The sequence below is a fragment of the Lissotriton vulgaris genome, chromosome 5, assembly GCF_964263255.1.
Source record: "Lissotriton vulgaris chromosome 5, aLisVul1.2, whole genome shotgun sequence".
NCBI lineage: Eukaryota > Metazoa > Chordata > Amphibia > Caudata > Salamandridae > Lissotriton > Lissotriton vulgaris.
This window is the reverse complement of record NC_141693.1, coordinates 1,287,441,154-1,287,462,564: the sequence shown is the minus strand read 5'-3', so window position 1 is coordinate 1,287,462,564 and position 21,411 is coordinate 1,287,441,154. Positions and strand designations below refer to the sequence as shown.

The 21,411-nt window shown below is 43.8% G+C and overlaps 1 protein-coding gene across 1 annotated transcript in view; it reads left to right on the top strand.

Annotated features, from left to right (window-relative positions):
- IGFN1 (immunoglobulin like and fibronectin type III domain containing 1) overlaps positions 1–21,411 on the top strand; it is a 343,105-nt gene that overhangs the window by 22,632 nt on the left and 299,062 nt on the right. The window contains exons 2-4 of the mRNA XM_086923163.1: positions 13,358–13,478; positions 14,328–14,467; positions 15,588–15,687. Coding sequence (XP_086779289.1) covers positions 13,364–13,478; positions 14,328–14,467; positions 15,588–15,687 — 355 coding nt within the window. The 5' untranslated portion in view covers positions 13,358–13,363. The remainder of the gene's footprint in view (positions 1–13,357; positions 13,479–14,327; positions 14,468–15,587; positions 15,688–21,411) is intronic.

Sequence of the window (21,411 nt, the reverse complement as noted above, 5' to 3'; positions counted from 1 at the left end):
CGCACCGTCCTTTTAATTCATTAAAACGCAGAGTGTGCAGTGCGCACTATTTATTTCATTAGAGGCTTGCTTGCTCGGCCTTTATAATTTATTTGGGGACACTAACACTACTGTAATGACCTACAGTAGTGTCAGTCAGCATCCCCAAATAAATTATAAAGGCTGAGCAATGGCCACCATTGCCGCACGACCGCCGCCTCCTAAATGGTGCCGCCTGGGGCGGTCTGCCCCCCCCCCGCTGCCCCCTTAACTACGCCGCTGGAGATTCATATTCATTTATACTGCAGCTACCCTACTCAGCCAGGAGATAACAACAGAGACACCCTTTAGGGTCTCCTAATATATGCTTTCAGTGGTGAGTAATTTTCCTTATACAGCTCTGGCACTGTGGGAGTTGTAAAAATGCCCAGGTCATTTATTTTCCTGCTTGCCTATTTGATTTTTCCAGTATTTCACGTTGCCTTGCTGTAGCTCAAACCCCATAATTTCAGTTTAATAATGTTCACCTTGAATCCTAAAATATCCCTAAATGCTCTCAAAATCTAGAGTGTCTTCTTACATAGGATTTTTGGTTTTCCACAGTCAATAATATGTCATCCACAAAAATGTGTATCTTTTGTGATGATCCCCCACAAAGAGCATTCCCTGTAATCTTGTGTTTTCTTATTCCTTATGCTCATTGTTTCAAAGAAATAATGAAATATGACAGTTGACAAACAATGTCACTTGGAATTGCTGCTTTACTGGCTATATCTGTTATAAATTGGCCACCCTGTACTGTGAATGTTAAGTAAAGCTTCTTTGGGTACCGACTTTAACAACCTGAAGTGTATACAGTACCGCATAAACAGTGATAGAAGACATTGTCTTTATTACTTTTAAGTTATACAGCTAATATATAAGATGTTGAACAAGAACAATCTTAATTCAGTAAGATATGGAGCATTTTTATGTGTTTCAATATTTTAAGTCTACACTTTCAAAATTGCTTTATAAACCTTCTTGCTTTCTCTAATTTGCCTAAAAATGCATCATTTGCCCATGTGTTTTTTAAAAATTTCCTAGGGGGACAACCTCTCTGTGTCAGAGCAGTTCACCCACTAGCTTGTGATGTCTCAAGTCCATGCAGGTAGCCTTTAAGGAAAATGCCACAGATATGTCCGTATTACAAAGAACAATGGTCCCTATATGGAAGTAGTATACAAAGAACACAATGATCATACACTTGATAAGTCGTATGTCTTCTGTCCGTCCGGACAGGATTTTTATTTTCTATTAAGTGAAATTTTAGGTTTCTAAAAGATGTCAAGCGGGCACAGCCGTGACCTTTAACATACAAGACACAACAACGAGAAAAGTTGAAAAAGCAAGAAATCTGTCTGTGCACTTGTATTTCAGTGAAACAGACTTGAGATGTTAAAAAAACCACACCATTGCATTATTCAATATTACATGGAGAGATTGCATATGGGGTTAAGGGTCGACGTTTCGATGCCTTTCCTAAAATATAGGCATCATCATCAGGACATTTGATGACATTATTGTTGTCTTGGACACCATTAATAAATTTTTTAAAGCCTTTTCATTACATTTACTATACAAACATTTACATTGGGAAGAAAAGGGGGAAGAAAACAAAAGAGAGTAACATGAGTAACAGGCATATAAAAAAGATCCTTTGTGGCTGTATATGGAGTGATTTCGGGTGACGCACTCTTTCATTCAACCCTGGTGGGTGTTTAAAAACAATTGAGGAGTGAGGCATAATTTTGTGGCATCCTGCAAAACAACGGTGCAGTGACTGTGAGAGTGTGTGAGGGCGGTAACATGCACAATAGCATTCTACTTAGAACACGGACGTGCCAGACGATATTGACATTGATTGAAGTAGGTCATGTGTCCGTGACAGGTGTTTTAAATGATTGAGGAGTGAGGAGTCTGGATAAAACCAATTATGTGGCATCATGCGAAAAAATTGCGGCGCAGTGACTGTGAGCATTTATTTAAGGCGGTACCATGCATAATAGTCATTTCCTGTGCAGGACGATATTGGCATTTAATTAAAAAGAGTTGTGTGCACTGAATGGATTAAAACGTGCACACAGGGGGTTGGGCGTGCTTATTGCCAATAAAAGAGGTTTGGCATGAGGTCTAAACAGATTTATATTAGACACCTACGTGGTAATTGTAAGGCGATCAGTAGGAGATTCATGAAGGGTAAACACCGCTAAGACAGGTAATCTGTGAATACGAAAACTGTCGATTAAAGTTGGGACAGCGCGTGGCGTGCACATTTACACTAGATGATTGAGAAGGCGCGTTACCTGGAAAGTCGGGTTTATTTGGCCTCTTTGCTATTCCGGTTTCTCAATTAGTCCGGAGCGGGTGAACACAGCTCGTTCGTATTGAATAATACGCGAGGGGCACAATGGCTATCTAGAATAAGGAATGCCGAGTTACGAGGGATGGCAAGGGAAATAGAATAAAAAATAACTACTCGCTAGTGAGGCGGCAGTCTTGGCATGCAGCAGGGGTCAACTTACTGTATGGATGATCAACGCTGCCGCGGGTGTGGCGATCTGGTGCTGGATCGGCATGGTTTCCCGGGTTTAAAACTCGTGGGCAGTGAACAGCGTGAAAGGACTAGGTAGCGAGGGTGAGGTGAATGAAAGTGTTCGCGGCGGCCATTTTACAGTGGTGATTTGTGCTATAGTGAACATGCAGTTAGCACAAGAGGCAATACATTATCTGCATTTTCCAAAACTGAATCACATGTAATAAATTTCTAGAAATTTACAGCAGGGACGTCCAGTCCTCAAGTCGGTTTAACCCATTCCGAATTCTGTTGGTACGCAAAATCCAATGTAACTCTTCTTTATTCAGCAGTTGTGACATGTCTGCTCCTCTGGGTGGTGGTTTGATAATTGTAATCACAGTCCAGAGAAAGTCTTTTTCACTGTGTCCTTTAGCAGAAAAGTGTTCCACAAGTGGTGCATTCGCTGTTTTGCATTTGATCCTACTCCGATGTTGACCAATCCGGAGTTTTATTTTTTGACTGGTTTGTCCTATATAGATGAGCGTCCATGGACACAGGATGGCATACACTAGGTTCGCAGAATTACAATTAGGAAAATATTTCCGTTCAAATTTAATATTGCCATATTCAAACGTTTTTCCTTCGATTGTGGTGTCACAACAAATACAACCCCCACACTTCGCATGGCCTATGAGTGGTGGAAGGCCCCAGACATCATTTATAGTGGTTTTTTGTGTTTGTGGAGGGAGAGCTGCCCTAACAAGATGGTCTTTAATATTCTTAGCACGTTTGAAGGCGAACATGGGCTTGTCTAGTGTTAATTGCCCCGCGTTGAGGACTGGCCAGTGTTTAAGTACACTTTTTCTGATGGCATTAGATGCCGGTGAGAATGTGGTAACACAGATGAGTTTGTCCTTTGCATTCTTTTGTTTTGGTTCTAAAAGGGTCTCTCTTGGGCAATACCAAGCCCTTTTAAGGGATTTGCGCACCAGTTTGCGAGGGCAACCTCTGTTTCTAAGTTTTTTGCTAAGGATCTTAGCCTCAGCAAAATAATCATCCCTAAAATAGCAGTTACGCCTGATGCTGAGGAACTGGGAGAAGGGTAAGGAATCGCGTAGGGCCCGGGGGTGATGGCTAGTGTATTCGAGCAGAGTATTACGCTCAGTGGGCTTGCGATGCAGTGTTGTTGTTAGACGGCCTTCTGTGTGTCCTATTTGTAAATCAAGGAAAGGGATGGAATCCTTACTAGTGGACAAAGTATAGCAAAGTCCACCACTGTTGTTGTTCAGCCAATGCTGGAAGGCTATGAGATTTTCAGGAGATTCATTCCATAGTAGGAAAATGCCGTCGATATATCTTTTCCACAAGGCGATGCCATTGTGGAAAGGATTAGACGTGTGGAGAATGCTGTTGGTCTCCAAATGGTCCATGTATAGAATGGCTAGGCTGGGAGCAAAAATCGCTCCCATGGAAGTCCCTTTGACTTGACCGTAAAATTGTCCCTCAAAAAGAAAAAAGTTTTTTGTCAAACAAATATCAAGTAGCTCAAGGATGAATATAGAAGGCACGTTATGGGGGCGTGCTCTTGATTCAAGGACCTTCTCTATCACACGGAGGGATTCAAATTGTGGGATATTGGTGTGCATTGATTCCACATCCAGCGTGCACATAGTGCTGGATGTGGGATCAAAGGGGTAGTCCTCTATTAAATTTATCATAGCCATACTGTCCCTGATGTAACAGATGGTTTCAGGGACGAATGGTTTGATGAAATAATCTATGTAATGCCCTAATGGTTCGAGGATCGAACCGCAGCCCGAAACTATAGGGCGGCCTGGTGGTGATTGTGGGTTTTTGTGGATCTTGGGCAAACAGTAGATCACCGGAATCCGTGGTGATTTAGTATTGAGAAAATCATACTCTTTTTTTAGACAAGAAGCCTGAGTCAAGTGCCCTGGTTGTGACAGTTGTAATCAGGTCTTGAATTTCACCAGTGGGGTTGCGTGGGAGTTTGTAGTAGTGCTCGTGGTTGTTAAGTTGGCGAAGCACTTCATTTTTATAGGATTCAGTATCCTGGATAACTATCCCTCCCCCTTTATCTGCAGGTTTTATTATAAGAGATTGATTGTTTTTGAGGGAGTGATGTTGTACGGGATAAAGGACTTTTTCCCTTCAAGGTCTGATAAGTCCTTTAGAACCAATTTCTCGAATGTGGGGATCTCAGCTGGAATCATACCAGCTGTGGGAGAAAATTTGGAGAGAGGTCTAAAAGGGGTATTGTAATGTTTGGGAATGGAGGGATTGAGAGTGAAGAAACTATGTAAACGAACCTTCCTAAAAAATCTTAGGAGTTCCGTTTGAGCTTCCTGGAAATTTGGGCGTACTGGGGGGGACGAAGGATAAACCTCTGCTGAGGAGTGATACTTCATTGCTGGCTAGCATGTGGTCTGTGAGGTTAAAGATTGGGAGGAGACCTGTTTCTAGAACATTGGTGGCGTAATTACTGGTAACTTGGTTGGGTAGAACTACCACCAATAGTGTTGGCGGCGTGTGAATCGTTCCCCGGGGGGGTTCGGAGGTTTGGGCCATGTTTTTCCTCTGCCCCTGGGTTGGCCCCGGCCTCCCTCTAAAAAATTCCTATTAGAGTGACCCGGACTGTCACTTTGATCAGAATGGCCGGATGAGTCGGCTGAGCCGTCAGTGAATCCTACGTACTGTTGTCTCCTATTAAACCTGCCCCAAGGTCTCTGTTGTTGTGGACCGTTGTAAGGGCGATTGGTGTAATAGACTTTATTAAGATAAGGGTATGTTCTTTCTTGATTATAGTTCTTAATGTCCTTTTTTACCTTAATTTGCTTTTTGTTTAGTTCAAATTTATGAAACTCTTCTACAGTCTTGTTTATTTTTTCAAGGAGTTTACTAGTTTCTGTGCTAGTGTTGTTGTCTCTAATCTGTTTTTCTAGTTCTATTATTTCAGTACTTAATTTTTGCAGCTCTTCTGTCGCAATTTCGATTCCCAGCACCATCCAGTGCCGAGAGCAAGTCATACTGATGTAGCTGAACCCTTTAAGGTATTTCGGATTAGTAGTAAAGACCCCTGGTACGTTGCGTACTTGTAGGCCAAGTGGGATGGTATTGGATTTCAAATAGTCAGTCAAGAGTCTAACCATTAGAAGTAGGCGAACCTCTTTTTTCTTTAACTTCTCTAGATCATCTGTTTGAGAGGTACTGGATATAGATGGAGTTTCGGTTGGGTCTGAAAGAAGAGAGGGCCCCCCTAGGATTTTGTTAATGTATTCCAAATTGTACATAGGAGGGTGAGGATCAGACATGCCTGGTAGATACAACGTAGAAATGAGAAGGGAAAGGGTGGGAGAATGACACAGGACAAGGTGAGCCCACTTGGGAGGAAGGGGCCTGGGATTGCCAAGATCCCTTGCAATCCAGCGATTGCGCTAATTACGTTTCAAAAGAACAAGGGAACCCTTAAGGTATAGCATAGGGACCTTGGGCATTACATATTACAAAGAACAATGGTCCCTATATGGAAGTAGTATACAAAGAACACAATGATCATACACTTGATAAGTCGTATGTCTTCTGTCCGTCCGGACAGGATTTTTATTTTCTGTTAAGTGAAATTTTAGGTTTCTAAAAGATGTCAAGCGGGCACAGCCGAGATATGTCCGTGTCAATTACCAGCCACATATTAGCCAGTTATCTAAGTGCCAGAGTCAGTGTTGCTGTACATGCTGTTTACAAACACTTTACATCTCACCAGTGTACCAGTCATCCCATGGTTGCCCTGGACCCGTTTCCTTTAAAGATCCAATGGGATTTGGGACAAAAGTAATATTGACTTAAAGGTGAGGATGAAAAAAAGGTTCATCTGTAAATGGAGATTACCCCTGTGTTCCTCTAGAGCACGTGGCCAACTTATAAGGGGACCAACAGATATCAACGGTGTTCTTTCTCATCAAGGGAGATTCAAATGGAGGCTCAGAACAAAATCCTGTACTCTCCAGCTCACCCCTGCCCACTTCCGAAACTCAAGCCCACATTTCCAAAAGCTGTGGGACTGCAACACGAAGGACAGAGCAGGGAAGCCAGCTCACATTTCAGACACCGTCTACAGGGCAAAGTCCAGATAGTTTTGTGCTCTTGCTTGCTTCTGGGTCAATTTGAAGTGCTACGTAGACGATACAGTGATCTTGAGTGGGCTCTTTTTCCTTGAGCAGGCCTTCATACGAAAGGTGCTCAGACGTTGTCCACAAAGTTTGTGTCAGCTGAGGTCAGTCCACCTCATCTTCCTTGCAAGGGTAGAGCATCTGGGGTGACCCTGTAGGTCTGGCCATATTCTTTGTCTAGAGCTGTGTAGTAATACAGGGTTGTACATCTGGTCCACATCTTCCTCAATGCAAGTATAGGGAATGAAAAAGGAACCAAATCTCTTACTCCTAGTTGCCACTAAATATTCAAAATTGTGAACACTGGAGGGAAACCAGTATCCAATCACAGTGTCTTCCACCTTTGAATTTCAAGTAACTGCCTAATTCAGTTGAAAGGCCTCCTCCCAAGCTGGCATCTTCCCATGCTTTCCCCAAAGAAGATTGGGAAGAGAAGAGGGAGGTAACCAGAGAGTCAGGCTTTTGCTCTGACCCACATGTCCTGGATGGTTTGTTGTTTAGTCTTGGGTAATTCTCCATTTCTGGTGCTTCCATGTTCTCTCCTAGATTGTGGCAGTATGATGGTAGCGGTTTCTATGTGTATACCGTGCACACCTTACTCCTCTCTCCTGGTGGCCAATATTTAATGCCACTCAGACCATATCTGGATCCACCATGAGTGCCAAAGGTGTACTCAAGGCAAGCCTGCCTTGGCCAGACTTGGCAACAGGGTAAGACATGCTGCCTAGATGGCCAGGATCAGCTGCAGCTCTTTTGCTGCCCAGATAGTCAAATATGGGTACGTCACCTCTACGTTAAATAACTGTTTCCTAATATTGCACAGTGCATCCATTGCTTGCAGCACTTCAGTCTTGTCAAGACAGGAAAGTCCTCTTCATGGTAGTGGATGTGCACCCCTGCCCCGAGTGCCCAAATGTACTGATGTCTGGATCCCTAATGCTGAGGATTTTTGTTGTCAAAGGCAATTGAACAACTGAGGAAGGCACTCTGCAAGCACCTGTACTGAAAACACCTGACAACAGTCAGCCTTATTATTGCACAGACGGATTCCTCGGTCAAAGGAGTTGGAGCAATGTTAGCTCGAGTGGATGAGAAAGGTAGAGACTGTCTGGCAGATTTTGTTAGTAGAAGATTACTGTACAGAGAACAGAACTGGATGACTATTCACAAGGAGTGCTCTGCCATAGTGTGGACCTTGCCTAAGTTCCGCTCTTACTTGTTTGGCACTATGTTTGTGGTGCAAACAGATCATAAGTCACTGACATGATTGATGGCTATGAAGGGAGAGAATTCCAAGTTGTTGAGATGATAACGTTTTTCCAAGAGATAGACTGTGTGGTTGAGTGCAGAGCTGGATTGAGTCATGGGAATGCTTACAGTTTCCCGACAGTTTTAACGATCCGATCATTCAACCTCTCCAGATTAGGAGTTGGTTCGGGTTGTACTGATCTGGAAGGGACATGTGTTTGGACGGAAAATTCCTCTTCGAGGTAATCGGTGTACACCCCTGCCATGAGAGCCCAACTATACTGAAGCCTGGTTCTCTAATGCAGATTTTTTTGTCATAGGCAAACACGGATCATACATGTGCACCATGACTTAGGCCTGCCTCACAGATTGCGGTAGTCACACCAAAGTGGAAGTTTACTACCTTCCCCAGGAGTTATGCAGGTGTTATGCTGCACTAGCCAGTTTGATGTGAAGAACTGCGAAGCACAAAAGTAGTGTCCCTGCGCTGGGTGTATGAGTACCAGGGAAGGGTATCATACTGGGATAATGCATTATTGATTAGAGCATGCATGGTGTATGCATGTGCTTGATGTGCATGTGCCTATGAGTGGTACAGTACATGAAGGATGTAGTGATGTGCAGTGTGTACAAGATAAGAGAATGTACTGGTTTATGTGTACCTGTGAGTTGTGCAACACTTGAAGGATGCAGTGTGTGCATGTTAAATGCACTTGCTTTATATATGTGTTCCTGTTAGTGGTACAATACATAAAGGATACAGTGAAGGACAGTACAAGCATGTTAACTTCAAATGCTGGATGTATATGTGCCTGTCAGTGGTAAAGTACATGGAGGATACATCAATGTGCAGTGTGTTTATGTTGTATATACTCACTGAGTGTATGTGTACCTGTGAATGGTACAATACATGTAGTGCCATGGATTCCTTTTTGGGAAAGCAAGGCTTGCATCGTGAAATATGGAGTTGAGGTAGGAAGATCCCTCCAGAGAGATTTGTGCATTGCAGCATTCCTTTAAGCTGGATGGGACAGACACTGGAAAGGGGAGACCAGGCCTCCCCTGTACACTTCAAAGTTTCTCTTTGATTCAGTGAGAGGTCACAAGGAAGGGACCTGGGCACATTTCAGAAAGGAGATGGAGCTGGTAAGAGAATCATAGGGATTAGGGTTGGGAGCCCTAAGATTACCTTTTGAGACCCATATCGCTGTGGCTGACATCCAGGTGTGAACTCTAGATACTCCCATGGCCTGTGTTGTGGGACTATCGGCTTTGGAGACATTCCTGCTGTGACAGATGGATTTTCAAGAAAAAGAAAAAATAGAGGAGTAGATACTTCAAAAGAGGCAGAACCCCAACATAAAACTTCAAAGATTCAGACCCTAAATAACATTTGGTGTCTGAAAATAGTTATAAGAAGGGGAGTTTGAGACTCCAAAATTGTCATCTGCCAAGCATCCAGATGGGCTTTGTGAAGAGGGGAAGCTCTGCAAGACGTCTGTCTCTGACCAGGACTGGATGCCAAAGTCTGTTAGTGTCCCTGCTGGGTGAAGGACACATTACCCAGTGAATCAAATACCACCTGCCCTGGAGGTTGGAGCACCAGCACCTGCCTGCTTGCCAAGACCAGTGTACCCTGTAAGGAAGAAGAGATCGCTGGAGGGAGAAAGAGCCAGTGGGAAGCCCTGTCTAGGGTACACCCTGGGTGAGGAAATGTCTGCTGCACCGATCGGGTCATTGCCAGTGTGCCAGACTGATTCGGGGACTTCCATATTCCAGGAGAGGGCTACCGTGAAGATAGCTGTTGAAAATACTTCTGTGCGACAAGGGCTGAAGCCTTGTGTGGTAAAGTTGCAGCGACCCCATATGCCTGGAATGGCATCTGTGGTAAAGACTGGCATGCTGTAAGGGCCAAAGCCGTGGTTGGCAGCTCTGAGACAACCCCCCCCCCCCCCCATATCAGTAGAGGCCGACAGGAATACTTGTACTGTATTGATCGGGCCGGAGCCCATGGACTGCCAGTAGTGGTGAACTGTAGGTCACAGAGGGCAAACGAGGACTACGACTGTTTTGACCCCATATATCAAGTGAAGATGCAGTGGAAGCATCATCCAAATTCGGAATCAAGGACCGGAGCATCGGAATTGCCTCCCTCCATCGGAAGTGTGGAGACACATACCCTGCAGGAGGAGTGCAGGAAACCGCCAATCTCTGCCGAAATGTGATTGTGAGGGAGAGAGAGCCTTTGCCTGCTGAGTGCAGCCACTGTGTCCGTTTGCAGCAAACTCGCTTGATCTGAACTTGAGCCACTGCAAGCACCGTGGACAGGTTCCACTCCAGGACTCTGCACACTTCATTCCTACCGGAGTGGGTAAGACTTGTTTCGGGCCTATCGGCATGGGGGAACTCGCTGATGAGAGTGCGGTGATGCTAGGACACTTGTGACTTGAGATACTCCAGTTCTGTGTCATGGCTGTAACTCTTCTTCTCATGCTGGAGGGTTTAACATTTTTGGAAAATAAAAGCCTTCCCTTTGCCTTCTAGTATTGATTGGGAACTTGCACTTTCTTCAAATCACCAGATCACCCAAGTGTACTGCCCTTCTGAGTATAGTAACACTTATAGCCATCATTTTATGGGCATTGATGCTTGCCTTTCACTTTCTTTCAAATAAATTCTGGTGATGAGTGACTTTAGTCATTAGGTTGATTACCTAAGCACTTTCTCGCATCCCAGCTAAATATACATCCCCATGACTACTAATTCCCAACAATGCATCATGGGGGGTCGCAGAATAGATGGCCACTTTTAGCTCAGATTAAACCACAATAAGATAAGTTATCGGTGGTGGGTGGTTCATGAGGTCCAATTGCCCCACATTTATTTGCCCGTGGAACTGGATAGCTGCCTACTGCCCAGGAAATTCATTGGATTCTGATTTGTCCATGCCCTATAGATCTAGACAGTCAGGGCATCCTGTTATCAGTTGATACTATTGCAAAGGATTATTTCTTGCCTTATGCCCCTGCCAACAGTAACCCAGCAGTTTCATTTATTCTAATGATAGCAGGGAAAATGCCAGATTTGGCAAGGTGGGAGCGCTATCGGTTTGCACCATTCCACCTGCTCTGCCGATCCCTCAATGGCCCTCATTACATTTGTGGAAGACCAGAATTCCAGTATGAAATTTCAATCCGATCATAAATGGCTCAGTGTGTTTGGACCTGGTTTTCCAGAATGGAGGAGCACCGGGCCATTTTTTCTGGCTGGAAAAATGGGTGGTACAATCAGTTTAGGCTTTGGTTGCAATAGCAATCAGTCCTTGTCCACACCTCCAGGAGAGGAAAGAAAACCAAAACTTAGGGGTGACCTCGCATGTTATGCCTGCATCACATTGAGTTATGGTCAACCATTTAGCTCACTGCTTCTGTTGTGTGGCTGCCCTTTAGATACATACTTAGGTCCAGATTTACTAATGCTTTGCACCAGGTTTGCGTTACTTCTGTACAAAAACAATATCTTAAAGAATGCACACACCCTTACACTATGGTACAAACTTGTGTGCGTTGGTGCATGGGAGCCTAAAGAGCACCAGCATAGGGAGAGAGGAAAAGAGACCCATATATTAGTAGATAGGCTCACTTCTGCTCTCTCTTTTAGGCAGCATAGGAACTGAAGCTGCTGCGCTGCCTTACACATGAGTTTTTTGTAAATCAGGGCATTGATGTGCGAGAAACACTTGTATTAAGGGTTGAGCCTTTCATTTGCATCTGTGTGCAAGAACATAAGGCTGTTTCTGGGCACTGGATAGCGTGTTTGGGCCTTGTCTGGACCAAGTATTATTGAGCTGTGTCTTGGTATGTGAGCCTGTGCATATGCTCGTGGGAACATGTCCTGACGTATCAAGGCAGCACTCCTTGCAAATAATGGCTGAACTCATAGCATATCATGTCACTATGTGAATTAATATATATGTGTGATACAAAAATAACTCTGTTGCATTATTTTATTGATCTTCATATAATGTTTACAACTTTGTTTACAACTTTGTTTATTGCTGATAATTTGAGTTTGTGGTATCACTGCCTTAACTCCATTATGTAAAAGATCACATGACAACACTCTAACATTATCAGGGTCAAAAGGTCATGTGATGTCACTTCCCGTGATGTCATCAGTGGTTGACTATTTGGATGATGGCACATCCGCTACCCCTGGCATTTTAGTGAATTGACATCCAAGGTAACGAAGTCCTTGGATGCACGAAGCATTAATAAATGTTTTTTTTATATAGCACATTGCCCAAACAATATACCTAGTTACAGAACAAGAGAATCTCTTGAACTGTGCTAAATCAACCCAATCATATATTACTCTTTGTTTGGTGGGTAGTATTTAGTCTGTAGACTACCTATTTGTTATTACTATTTTCATTCCAGGAATCAGGTGTCTAAAGATAGGGTAAAAGTACTCATAAATATTGTGTGGTTAAGACGTGAAGAAGTGAGAGAAGAATAAAACCTAGCCTTGAACCTGCCCTTATAGACTAGTCTGAATTTATGCTAAAGGGTTGTAGAATTAGATCTCCAAAACAAGTGTTCTTAAAAGACTGTATTACTACTAAAGGGATGCATTAGTAGATGTTATGGGGCCGATTCATAAAAGCATTTATATTGCAGTTACTCATATCACAGGAGTATGCCAGTATCTTCTCTTAGATACCTATGTGATACAACACCAAACATCCCACTCGCTATTAGTTAAAGTGGAAACATGCCACACAGTCCTTTCCTTTTGCAATAGTTGTATATGGATGTTCCCTGCATATTTAAATGTTATTCCCATTTAAATGATTTTGGGCCAATTCACAAAGGCATGTAAGGGTACACAGAGTGCATACGGCATACTAATTTACCTACTTCAAAATGCGTTTTTAATTTTCACTGTGTAGCTTTGGTGTGAATGAACATGATGACTGCTGCCCTATATGTTTCTGTCAAACCAATGTTTCCAGGTGATAAATATAGCCTGTGCTTTAAGACTAACAGTACATAGACCAAACTGGGGAAGCGCACAGGAGGGCTTACTTCTGGCTCCCACCCTATAGGCGTATTCCCTTTTCCACTCCAGCTACAAAAGGCCACCCAATTACCCCCCTTCTAAACAGCGATTGTGTTGCCTGGTCCACCTTCACCTCTTAACTGCCTCCTGTATCGAGTCTGTGACTCTGCCAAGTCATCCACATTCTTAATGTAACAAACATGGGTCGTGAAGATTAGAACTGTCTGTTTACAAGCTACTTGTATTGCAAACTAGTGCCAGCAAATGTTTGCCTCATTCTGTATATTTTGCCTACCCACCTTCACCCTCATGACTTTGTCACCAGATCATCATGAAGAAGTCCTCGCTTCCAGGGGTGAAGCTAACCCAGACAACTGAAGATGTGCCCCCTGGGTGCAGCCCCCCAGACATAGAAAGGAAGCCCATCCCGCTGACTGTGCAAGAAGGTAAGACACAGAACCGAGGTGTGCCTTCATGGGTTAGGGGTATTTTGGGCCGGTCCTATATTTGTTGCATAGGTCTTGCTCCTGTTAGGACCACAAAGGGAGAAATTCTTTTCGTCACTGGATGGAGGCAGCAGCACTGTCGCTGGTAGGGAGGTCTGCACAGAAAGAGGTCTACAGAACCCCTTACCTGGGGCAAATTTATAGTTTTCATTCCATAGGGTCTTGTTATTGCCCCACCGCAAACTTGTAGCAAATACCTTCGAGTTTTGTCAACCAACTGATTTTGCATGAGAACCAATTAAGTGGTTCTCAGTTCTCCTCTGTACAGTGATGTAGCCAAATCTAGATCTAGTAGGAAACATTTCAAATGGTCAGCTGGATTTTCTGCCTGAATGGCCCACAAACTTGAGAAGAGCACCAACCATGTGTATTTGAAAGCTCAGTCACCCTCAAAATTATAAACGAGTTGTTCTACTTCACACTTCCACGCCTGGTTCATTCCATGGAAGAGGCTCCTTCAGTTTAGCAAAGTAAAGAAATAAAGTTCTGCTTGTTCACAGAGCAAAAATGAACCTATATATGATAAGGGACAAAACGATACCTTTAACCAGGGTGGTGGGACTTGTCCTAGTGCATGTAACAAAAGAAGTTCAATTCTGTTTCGATTTAACACACAGGGTGTCTGGTTATGTTGTGGCCAGGAAGTAGGTTACTGGATTGCGCATGGGACAGCATAGGAATCCCTTCTTCTGAACATCACTGCTCTGCCAGGCCCTTCGTGTCAGACTTCAGAGCATGCTAATGTCTGTGTTACTTGCCCCGTTATGTTCTCTTCTCTGCGTTTGTTAGGCAAAACTGCCATGTTCAAGGTGGTGGTGACAGGAGAACCTAGACCAGAAGTGAGGTGGGAACGTGGCAAAGGAGACCTCAGCAACCCATCCAAGTGCAAGAGCATGTATGACAGCATCATGAACGAATTCATCCTGCAGGTGAGAAAGGCAGCCAGTCACCCTAGCACTCACAGCGAGGAATTAACCCCAGTGCTATGTCAAATGTAGACACTGTCACTCGAATTTGCAGTTATGTGTAGTATAAAGATATATTGGCTCTTATTATCAACATGCCGCACACACCCTCTGATCCCAAGTCAAACAGGAGATTCCACACTGGAAACAACAAAGCACCCCCAGTAATATAGCCTTATAGCCCGCCGTAGAGGACTATACCGGCTATTAAAGGCCCTCTCCAGCGTTAAAGCTACGAAAGGCTATAAGGCTGTTAGAACATTCTGCCACTAGAGGGCAGAATGTTATAACAAAAAAGAACAAAGCCTTATGGGAGCGCGAGGGGATTGGAATCCCCTCAGGCTCCCTGAAGCCTTTGTTCACAGCCAGAGCTGTGAACAAAGAAGCATTGGAATGTTGGAGCTCCAGGCTTATACCAGCCATTATAAGCCCAGAGCACTCCATTGTTTTCAATGGAGCTCCCAACATTCCAGTGTTCTAATACCCATTAAGGATTCCATGAAAAACAATGGGTGGCCCGGTCTGTCAGGGAGGAGGTGGATAACAGCTGCTGCGTAGCATGGGGTGTCAGCGCCTGTGCCCCCCCTCACCCCTCCCGCGCTACGCCACTGGTAACAGAGCTTGAAGGTCAAATTCAACCCTGGCTGGTAAGCATATGAGGGTGAGAAAAAAAGTCAAGGTGGCAGGGAGGGGCGGGGGAGATACAGATTTGTAAGTAACGTCTTCTTTAGCCGCATCGCTGCAGCGGCGATTTTTGCGCTATGCGGCTTTTTTTAAACAGCCGCGTTACATGACGAGCTCAGCTCGTCATCAGCACACGCCACCCGTGGCTGATGACGAGCTGAGCTCGTCATCAGCAGGGAAGGGGTTAAGGAGCTCACCTTTCATGATAAGGCAGGAAAATATGAGAAGGAGGGGGCGGTGGTACCAACCTTTAGTAAGGAGAAACTGTGACAATAGGAAGCACCGAGCCGGAGGATTCTCGGGCATGAAGATATTTGATTGGAGGTGGAAGATATTTGGTCAGGGCCCTTTCTTCAATGTTCTTTATTTGGCTTCATTTGACTACTTTTCTTTATTTTAGGTGTTTAATGTCACTATAGAGGATGAAGACTCTTATCGGTGCACTGCCATCAATGCATACGGGGAGGCAACCTGTGTGACCAACCTCAAGATCATAGAAAGTGAGTTACGAAAGTACAATGTATCTATACATCTGACCACCATGCAGGAGAAGGAGGTACGTGCAAATGCATTTTTAAATAGAATATGGAAGAATGAGGTCATCTGAGGGAAATAAGGTAAAACCATCGAGAATAAGGAAGGGTGAGAAAATATATCTGTGCAAACAACCTGAACATGAAGCACTGTAAGTAAAGGAAGAGTGGGGTTCTGTTCTTCATCATTCTTAAAGGGTGCCTCAGTGAATGATTTCTCAAAACTCCAGTAGACTTCCTCAAGCACAGGGGATAGTTTGGAATCTTTTCTGATAGTTGTTGATGGTAGAGAAATGGGTAAACACATTTTTTTTAACAAATGGGTCCCTTTTACGATGGCCCAGAGTGATTGCTAGTGGCTGACGCTTGTCGAAGCACCAATGTGTTTCATTATAACAATTTATCAATTGTAGTTTATACAAGAATTACAATGACGCACCATTGATGCTAATTTACAAATTTTAGCAAAGCAAAATGCTCAACGAGCAATGCACTGGGAAACCAATGTTAATTTGTATTTATCGCAATTATATGTAAGTCTGTTAACATATCAATTGCGGAACTTCAAGTACAATTTTATGATACAAAATGTTCTTAAGCAGTATGTGCATTTCGTGCATCATTGCTTTATGAAATTATGCAATCAATTTACAGACTTCCACATGAAATGATAGCATATCCAAGGCAAATAGTTTTTCATGTCCATGTGTACCACCTTGGAGTTTAAAAATCATAATTTTCACATGCATGACTCAAATTCAGACTCACAACATAAGGATTTCTGTGCATATTCATCACATCTACTCCTATTGAAGAGTTCACATAAAGAGGTAGATCTTTATGCAGGAGGCTCCTAAGCACCGGTGTTCGGAGAAATGACTTTCCGCTCCCGTTCAGAAAGCCAAGGAACTTCGAAGAAGTTTTGTTATGCAAGATTTAATCCTTTTAGCAGAGGAGAAATGCACATCAACACGTTTCAGCATTTACACGCCTTTGTCAAGACAAAATTGTGTAAACGCCAAAACAAGTTGATTGAACTTTCTGATTGGCTTTCTGAACAGGAGTAGGAAGTCGTTTCATAGATTATATATTATATATAAATCTCACCATGCCAAAAAAGCATTTTTTGAAAACAGCTGGTGTGGTGTTATAGTCGAGCTCCGTTTTATTTTTTTCTCGGTTTGTAACAAGTGATTTCTTTTGTTAGCATGTTGGGAGGAGGGAGACTCAGTTGCTGTGACCACACACATCGCTCTTAAGACTCTGATGGAGTCTGTTTGCCTTAATGTGGGAGCAAGGGAGGGGATGAGAGGGGGGCATAGAGACAGGGTGGGGGGAAGGTGGGTGGGAGAAGGGAGAAAACACAAAAAAAAAGAAAATAATTCCAATGCAAAGAAAAAAACACTCCTTATATAAACTCATTTCTCTTAAAATAAACATAAACTCCCAGTGATAAGAAACGAGGGAATAATATCTAGCATTCAAGGGGGGAGATAACTGTTTGGAGCTGGAACGTTGCGGGGATCCTAGATAGGGATAAACGAGGTCGACTTGCTGAAATAATTAAGCGGCACTCGCCAGACATTATATGTCTACAAGAAACTCACCTGATTTGGAATAATAGAAGCTTTTTACAAATCCAGGGGTATGATATCCTAGCAACTACAACACATACAACTAATACACGGGGTGTTGCTATCCTGGGCAAAAGGTTTCTAGGCAAGCCGACTAAACAGGCCCAGGACCAACATGGTAGATGGGCAATAGTGGATCTGACTCTCGGAATAACAATATGTTCGGTCTATGGCTCCAACCTGGACGACTCATCTGTATTTGAGACATTAGAAATTGATCTAGCAGGACGGCCCAGTCCACTAATTCTTACAGGGGATTTTAATATCTCACTCGGCTCAGGTCTTAATACTTTAACCAGTCTAAAATATTCTGGCCGCAAGCCCAGGGTATTTAAAGCAGTTAGCTCACTAATAACTAGTCATAATCTTGTAGATATTTGGTCCCTAAAGTGTCTGGAAGACCCAGGATACACATTTTTTTCTCACCCTCAGAATAAACACACCAGGATTGACTATATCTTCACCACTAGAAATATTTCAAATAACGCCACCATCACAAAATACCCGAAGCTGATATCAGATCACAATAGTTTGGCTCTGGCAGTAAATATGTTTCCCACAACTCGGAAGACTCGCAATTGGACATTCGATCGGAAGCTGTTGGCCAATAGCGATTATATTACGTATATTAGGAGCTGGACCCAGGGCTATTTTGATATAAATCGATTCAGCGCCTCCAGAAACATAGTTTGGGACAGCTATAAGGCTGCTCTTAGGGGGGAAACCCTTAGTTATGTAGCTAGACTACAGAAGCAACAAGCCTCCGAGCACTATAGGAAAATTTCAGAACTTGCTGACCTAGAAACGGCACACACAACCGCAATCGCCGAGAATAGGACCATAGATGGGTCACATATACTTTGTCAGATTCTAATCTGCTAAACAGAGCTTAATAAAGTGTTAACACAAAAATCGGCAGAATCCTATAGATCTCAGCGGAAGAACCTCTACGAGAATGGGAATCAATTAGCCCTACGAATAGGGAAACAATTAGCCCTACGAACCAGACAGCAGGCCTCTCTGAATGCAATCTCCTCAATAAAAGAGAACAACGTAGAGTATACCAAAACAGAAGACATACTTAAAGTGTTCCAGGGGTACTATCAGAACCTATATCAAGAGGACCAAGATCACAATAGTGAAGATGTTAAAATCTTTCTTACTAGCTTTCTATCCTGTCCAGATAAAAACCTTGACAGCCTTACTAAGAATGACCTAGAGAGCGAAATCACCATCTCAGAGCTGGAATTTGCTTTGTCGTAACTGGCGTCCGGGAAAGCAGCTGGCCCTGACAAAATCCCCCTGGAACTGTATAAAGTCCTAGGCAAAATAATACTCCCACTTTTATTAGACCTCTTCCTTGGGATTCAATGGAGTGGAAGAACACCAGAGTCCTGGAAGGATGCCAGTATTATTATTTTTGCTAAAAAAGGCAAGCCTGCCGACTCCACTGCTTCATATCGCCCAATTTTATTAACTAACTCTGATTCTAAACTCTATTCTAAGGTCCTGGCTAACCGGCTGAGTAGAGTCATTGCACAACTGGTCAGTCCATGGCAACATGGCTTTATCCCTAAGAAGGGCACCACCGATCATACCCGCAGAGCAATTACGATCTTTGACATCATGTCTGCAACAGGGGGCCAAGCTTCAATGATCCTCCTTGACGCCGAGAAGGCATTTGATCGGGTGTCCTGGGAGTACTTATGGGCCATTCTGGAACATTATAACTTTGGGGCTTTATTTACAAGAGCAATTAAAGCTATGTATTGTAATCCAACATTTAATGGGGCAGGAATCAGGCTTGATAAACATCACAAGAGGAATGAGACAGGGGTGCCCATGCTCGCCAATCCTCTTCGCTTTGTATATTAACCCCCTGATTCTGAAAATCCTCGCTAATCCTAGAATTTACCCTGTGGTAACAGGCACTTTTGAAACCAAAGTCCTTACCTATGCGGATGATGTCGCTATTTTTACACCCGGACCGGAGACAGCCCTAGCAGAGATAGAGGCAACTGCACTCTTATTTGGGTCTTACTCAGGCTACTCCTTGAATAGGAGTAAGACAGTAATTTTATGTACACAAAACATTCTTTGCTCTGACCATAGGCGGGCCTATAAGGCTACGTATCTAGGAGTGCATATTACTGCCGAAGCTCAAAACATCGTCAAATGCAACTACAAACCCCTCATCGATACAATAAGACAGGATCTTGCCAGGGTAAATAGTCTTCATCTCACCATCATAGGTAGGGGGAACTATATTAAAATGACTATCTTCCCTAAACTTTTATATTTATTCCGTACCATTCCCCTATTAGTAGACGATAAATTTATCAAAAATTCTCAACTCCCAAATCTCCAAATTCGTCTGGCAGTACGGCAAGATCAGAAGATCATTAAAATACTTGTCCCTGCCTTACAATCGTGGTGGTCTGGCTATCCCTCATTTGCTCCTATACTATTGGGCTGCATATATACAGCAATTTGCTCCCATGGTTAGTCCTATACAGGATGAAGCAGGGGCGGACATTCCATCAATATACCAGCTGGCCCTTGGTTCTAAAGCCAGAGGATTTTTACTCAGACACTATGACCCTGGAGACAGATATAAATGCCGTATTACCCCCACCACCTCACCAACTTGTGAGAGCTTTCACTTTTCACTAGAATTCTTCCCCACTACCACCTTTTCTGGCATCCTAGCCTATCGCCCACCTGGCGCTCTTAACAATTTCATTACTAAAATAACAGACCTTGCTGCAAGTCTCGTGTTGTCCTCGCCTAATTTCACTCTGTTGGTGGATCCTAACTTACATCTAGATGATCCTCACGACACTACAGCTAATAACCTTTGCTCCAACTTACAAGCCTTGGATTTACATCAAAAGGGCTTTCACGTAACCCATAATAGGGGTCATCTTCTTGACCACATCTATAGCAATATAGATGCTCTTGTGGTGGATCCCCCTACACCACTACCTTGGACCGACCACTTTTTGATACCTTTCACGTGGCGCACAAACACCCCTCCCTCGACTCTCCATTCTGCTAGACATCGAGGTAGGAAGTGGTCCTCAATCCCCCTTCCTGCATGGGAAGACGCCCTTGCTAGAGACTTAGGAAGGTAACGAATCCCAATACAGCCACCAACAATTTCGATGGCTGGATCTCTAGCACACTCGACCTGGTTCTTCCCATACAATCTAGTAACTCCATAAAAAGACCTAAAGCAGCCCCATGGTACACACCTGCCCTTAAGACCATGAAACTAGCTTGCCGGAAAAGCAAGAGAGAGCCTGGAGACAGGACTACTCCCAACTCAGGAAAACTGAATATAGAGCTGCCATTAAGCTCTACAAACAGGAGATAAAGGTGGCACAAGCTTCTTTTTAGGTGGCAAAATTAATGCAGCCGCTAATGCCCCAAGGGAAATTTTTAAAATTGTCAAATCCCTTATTTCACCCCCTGCTGAGTGTCCCTCTGCCGAGGGCGCCCAAAATCGTTGTAACGATTTGGCTGTTTTCTTTTCCCAAAAAATTCAGGCCATCTACTCCTCTTTCAGGGATGCCAACAATGATCCGGAACCCCTCGCATCTACAGCCTCCGATTCCTCTGTCCTTTGTACGCTTGATACAATCCCACTTTTGGACATTCCTGTCTTGGACAAACTCATCCCCAAAATCACTTCTGGTTCTCCCAACGATCCAGCACCCCCTCAGACCCTCACTAAGGTCACGGACATTATTCGCCCGGTCATATTGGACGTTCTCAACACATCCATCACCTCTAAATCCGTACCACCTTCATGGAAGTGCGCGATGGTGATGGCTCTGTTGAAGAAGCCCAATCTTGACCAACTACCGTCCTATTTCCTTACTCCCCTGGCTGAGCAAACTGCTAGAGAGGCACGTAAACAACACCTTGATGAACTATCTGGAGTCTAATAGTCTTCTGCGGGCCTCTCAGACAGGGTTCCGTCCTCTGCATGGGACTGAAACCGTTCTCTTAGCGGTGACGGAAGAGGCAAGAGCTGTGTTGGACCGGGGTGGAA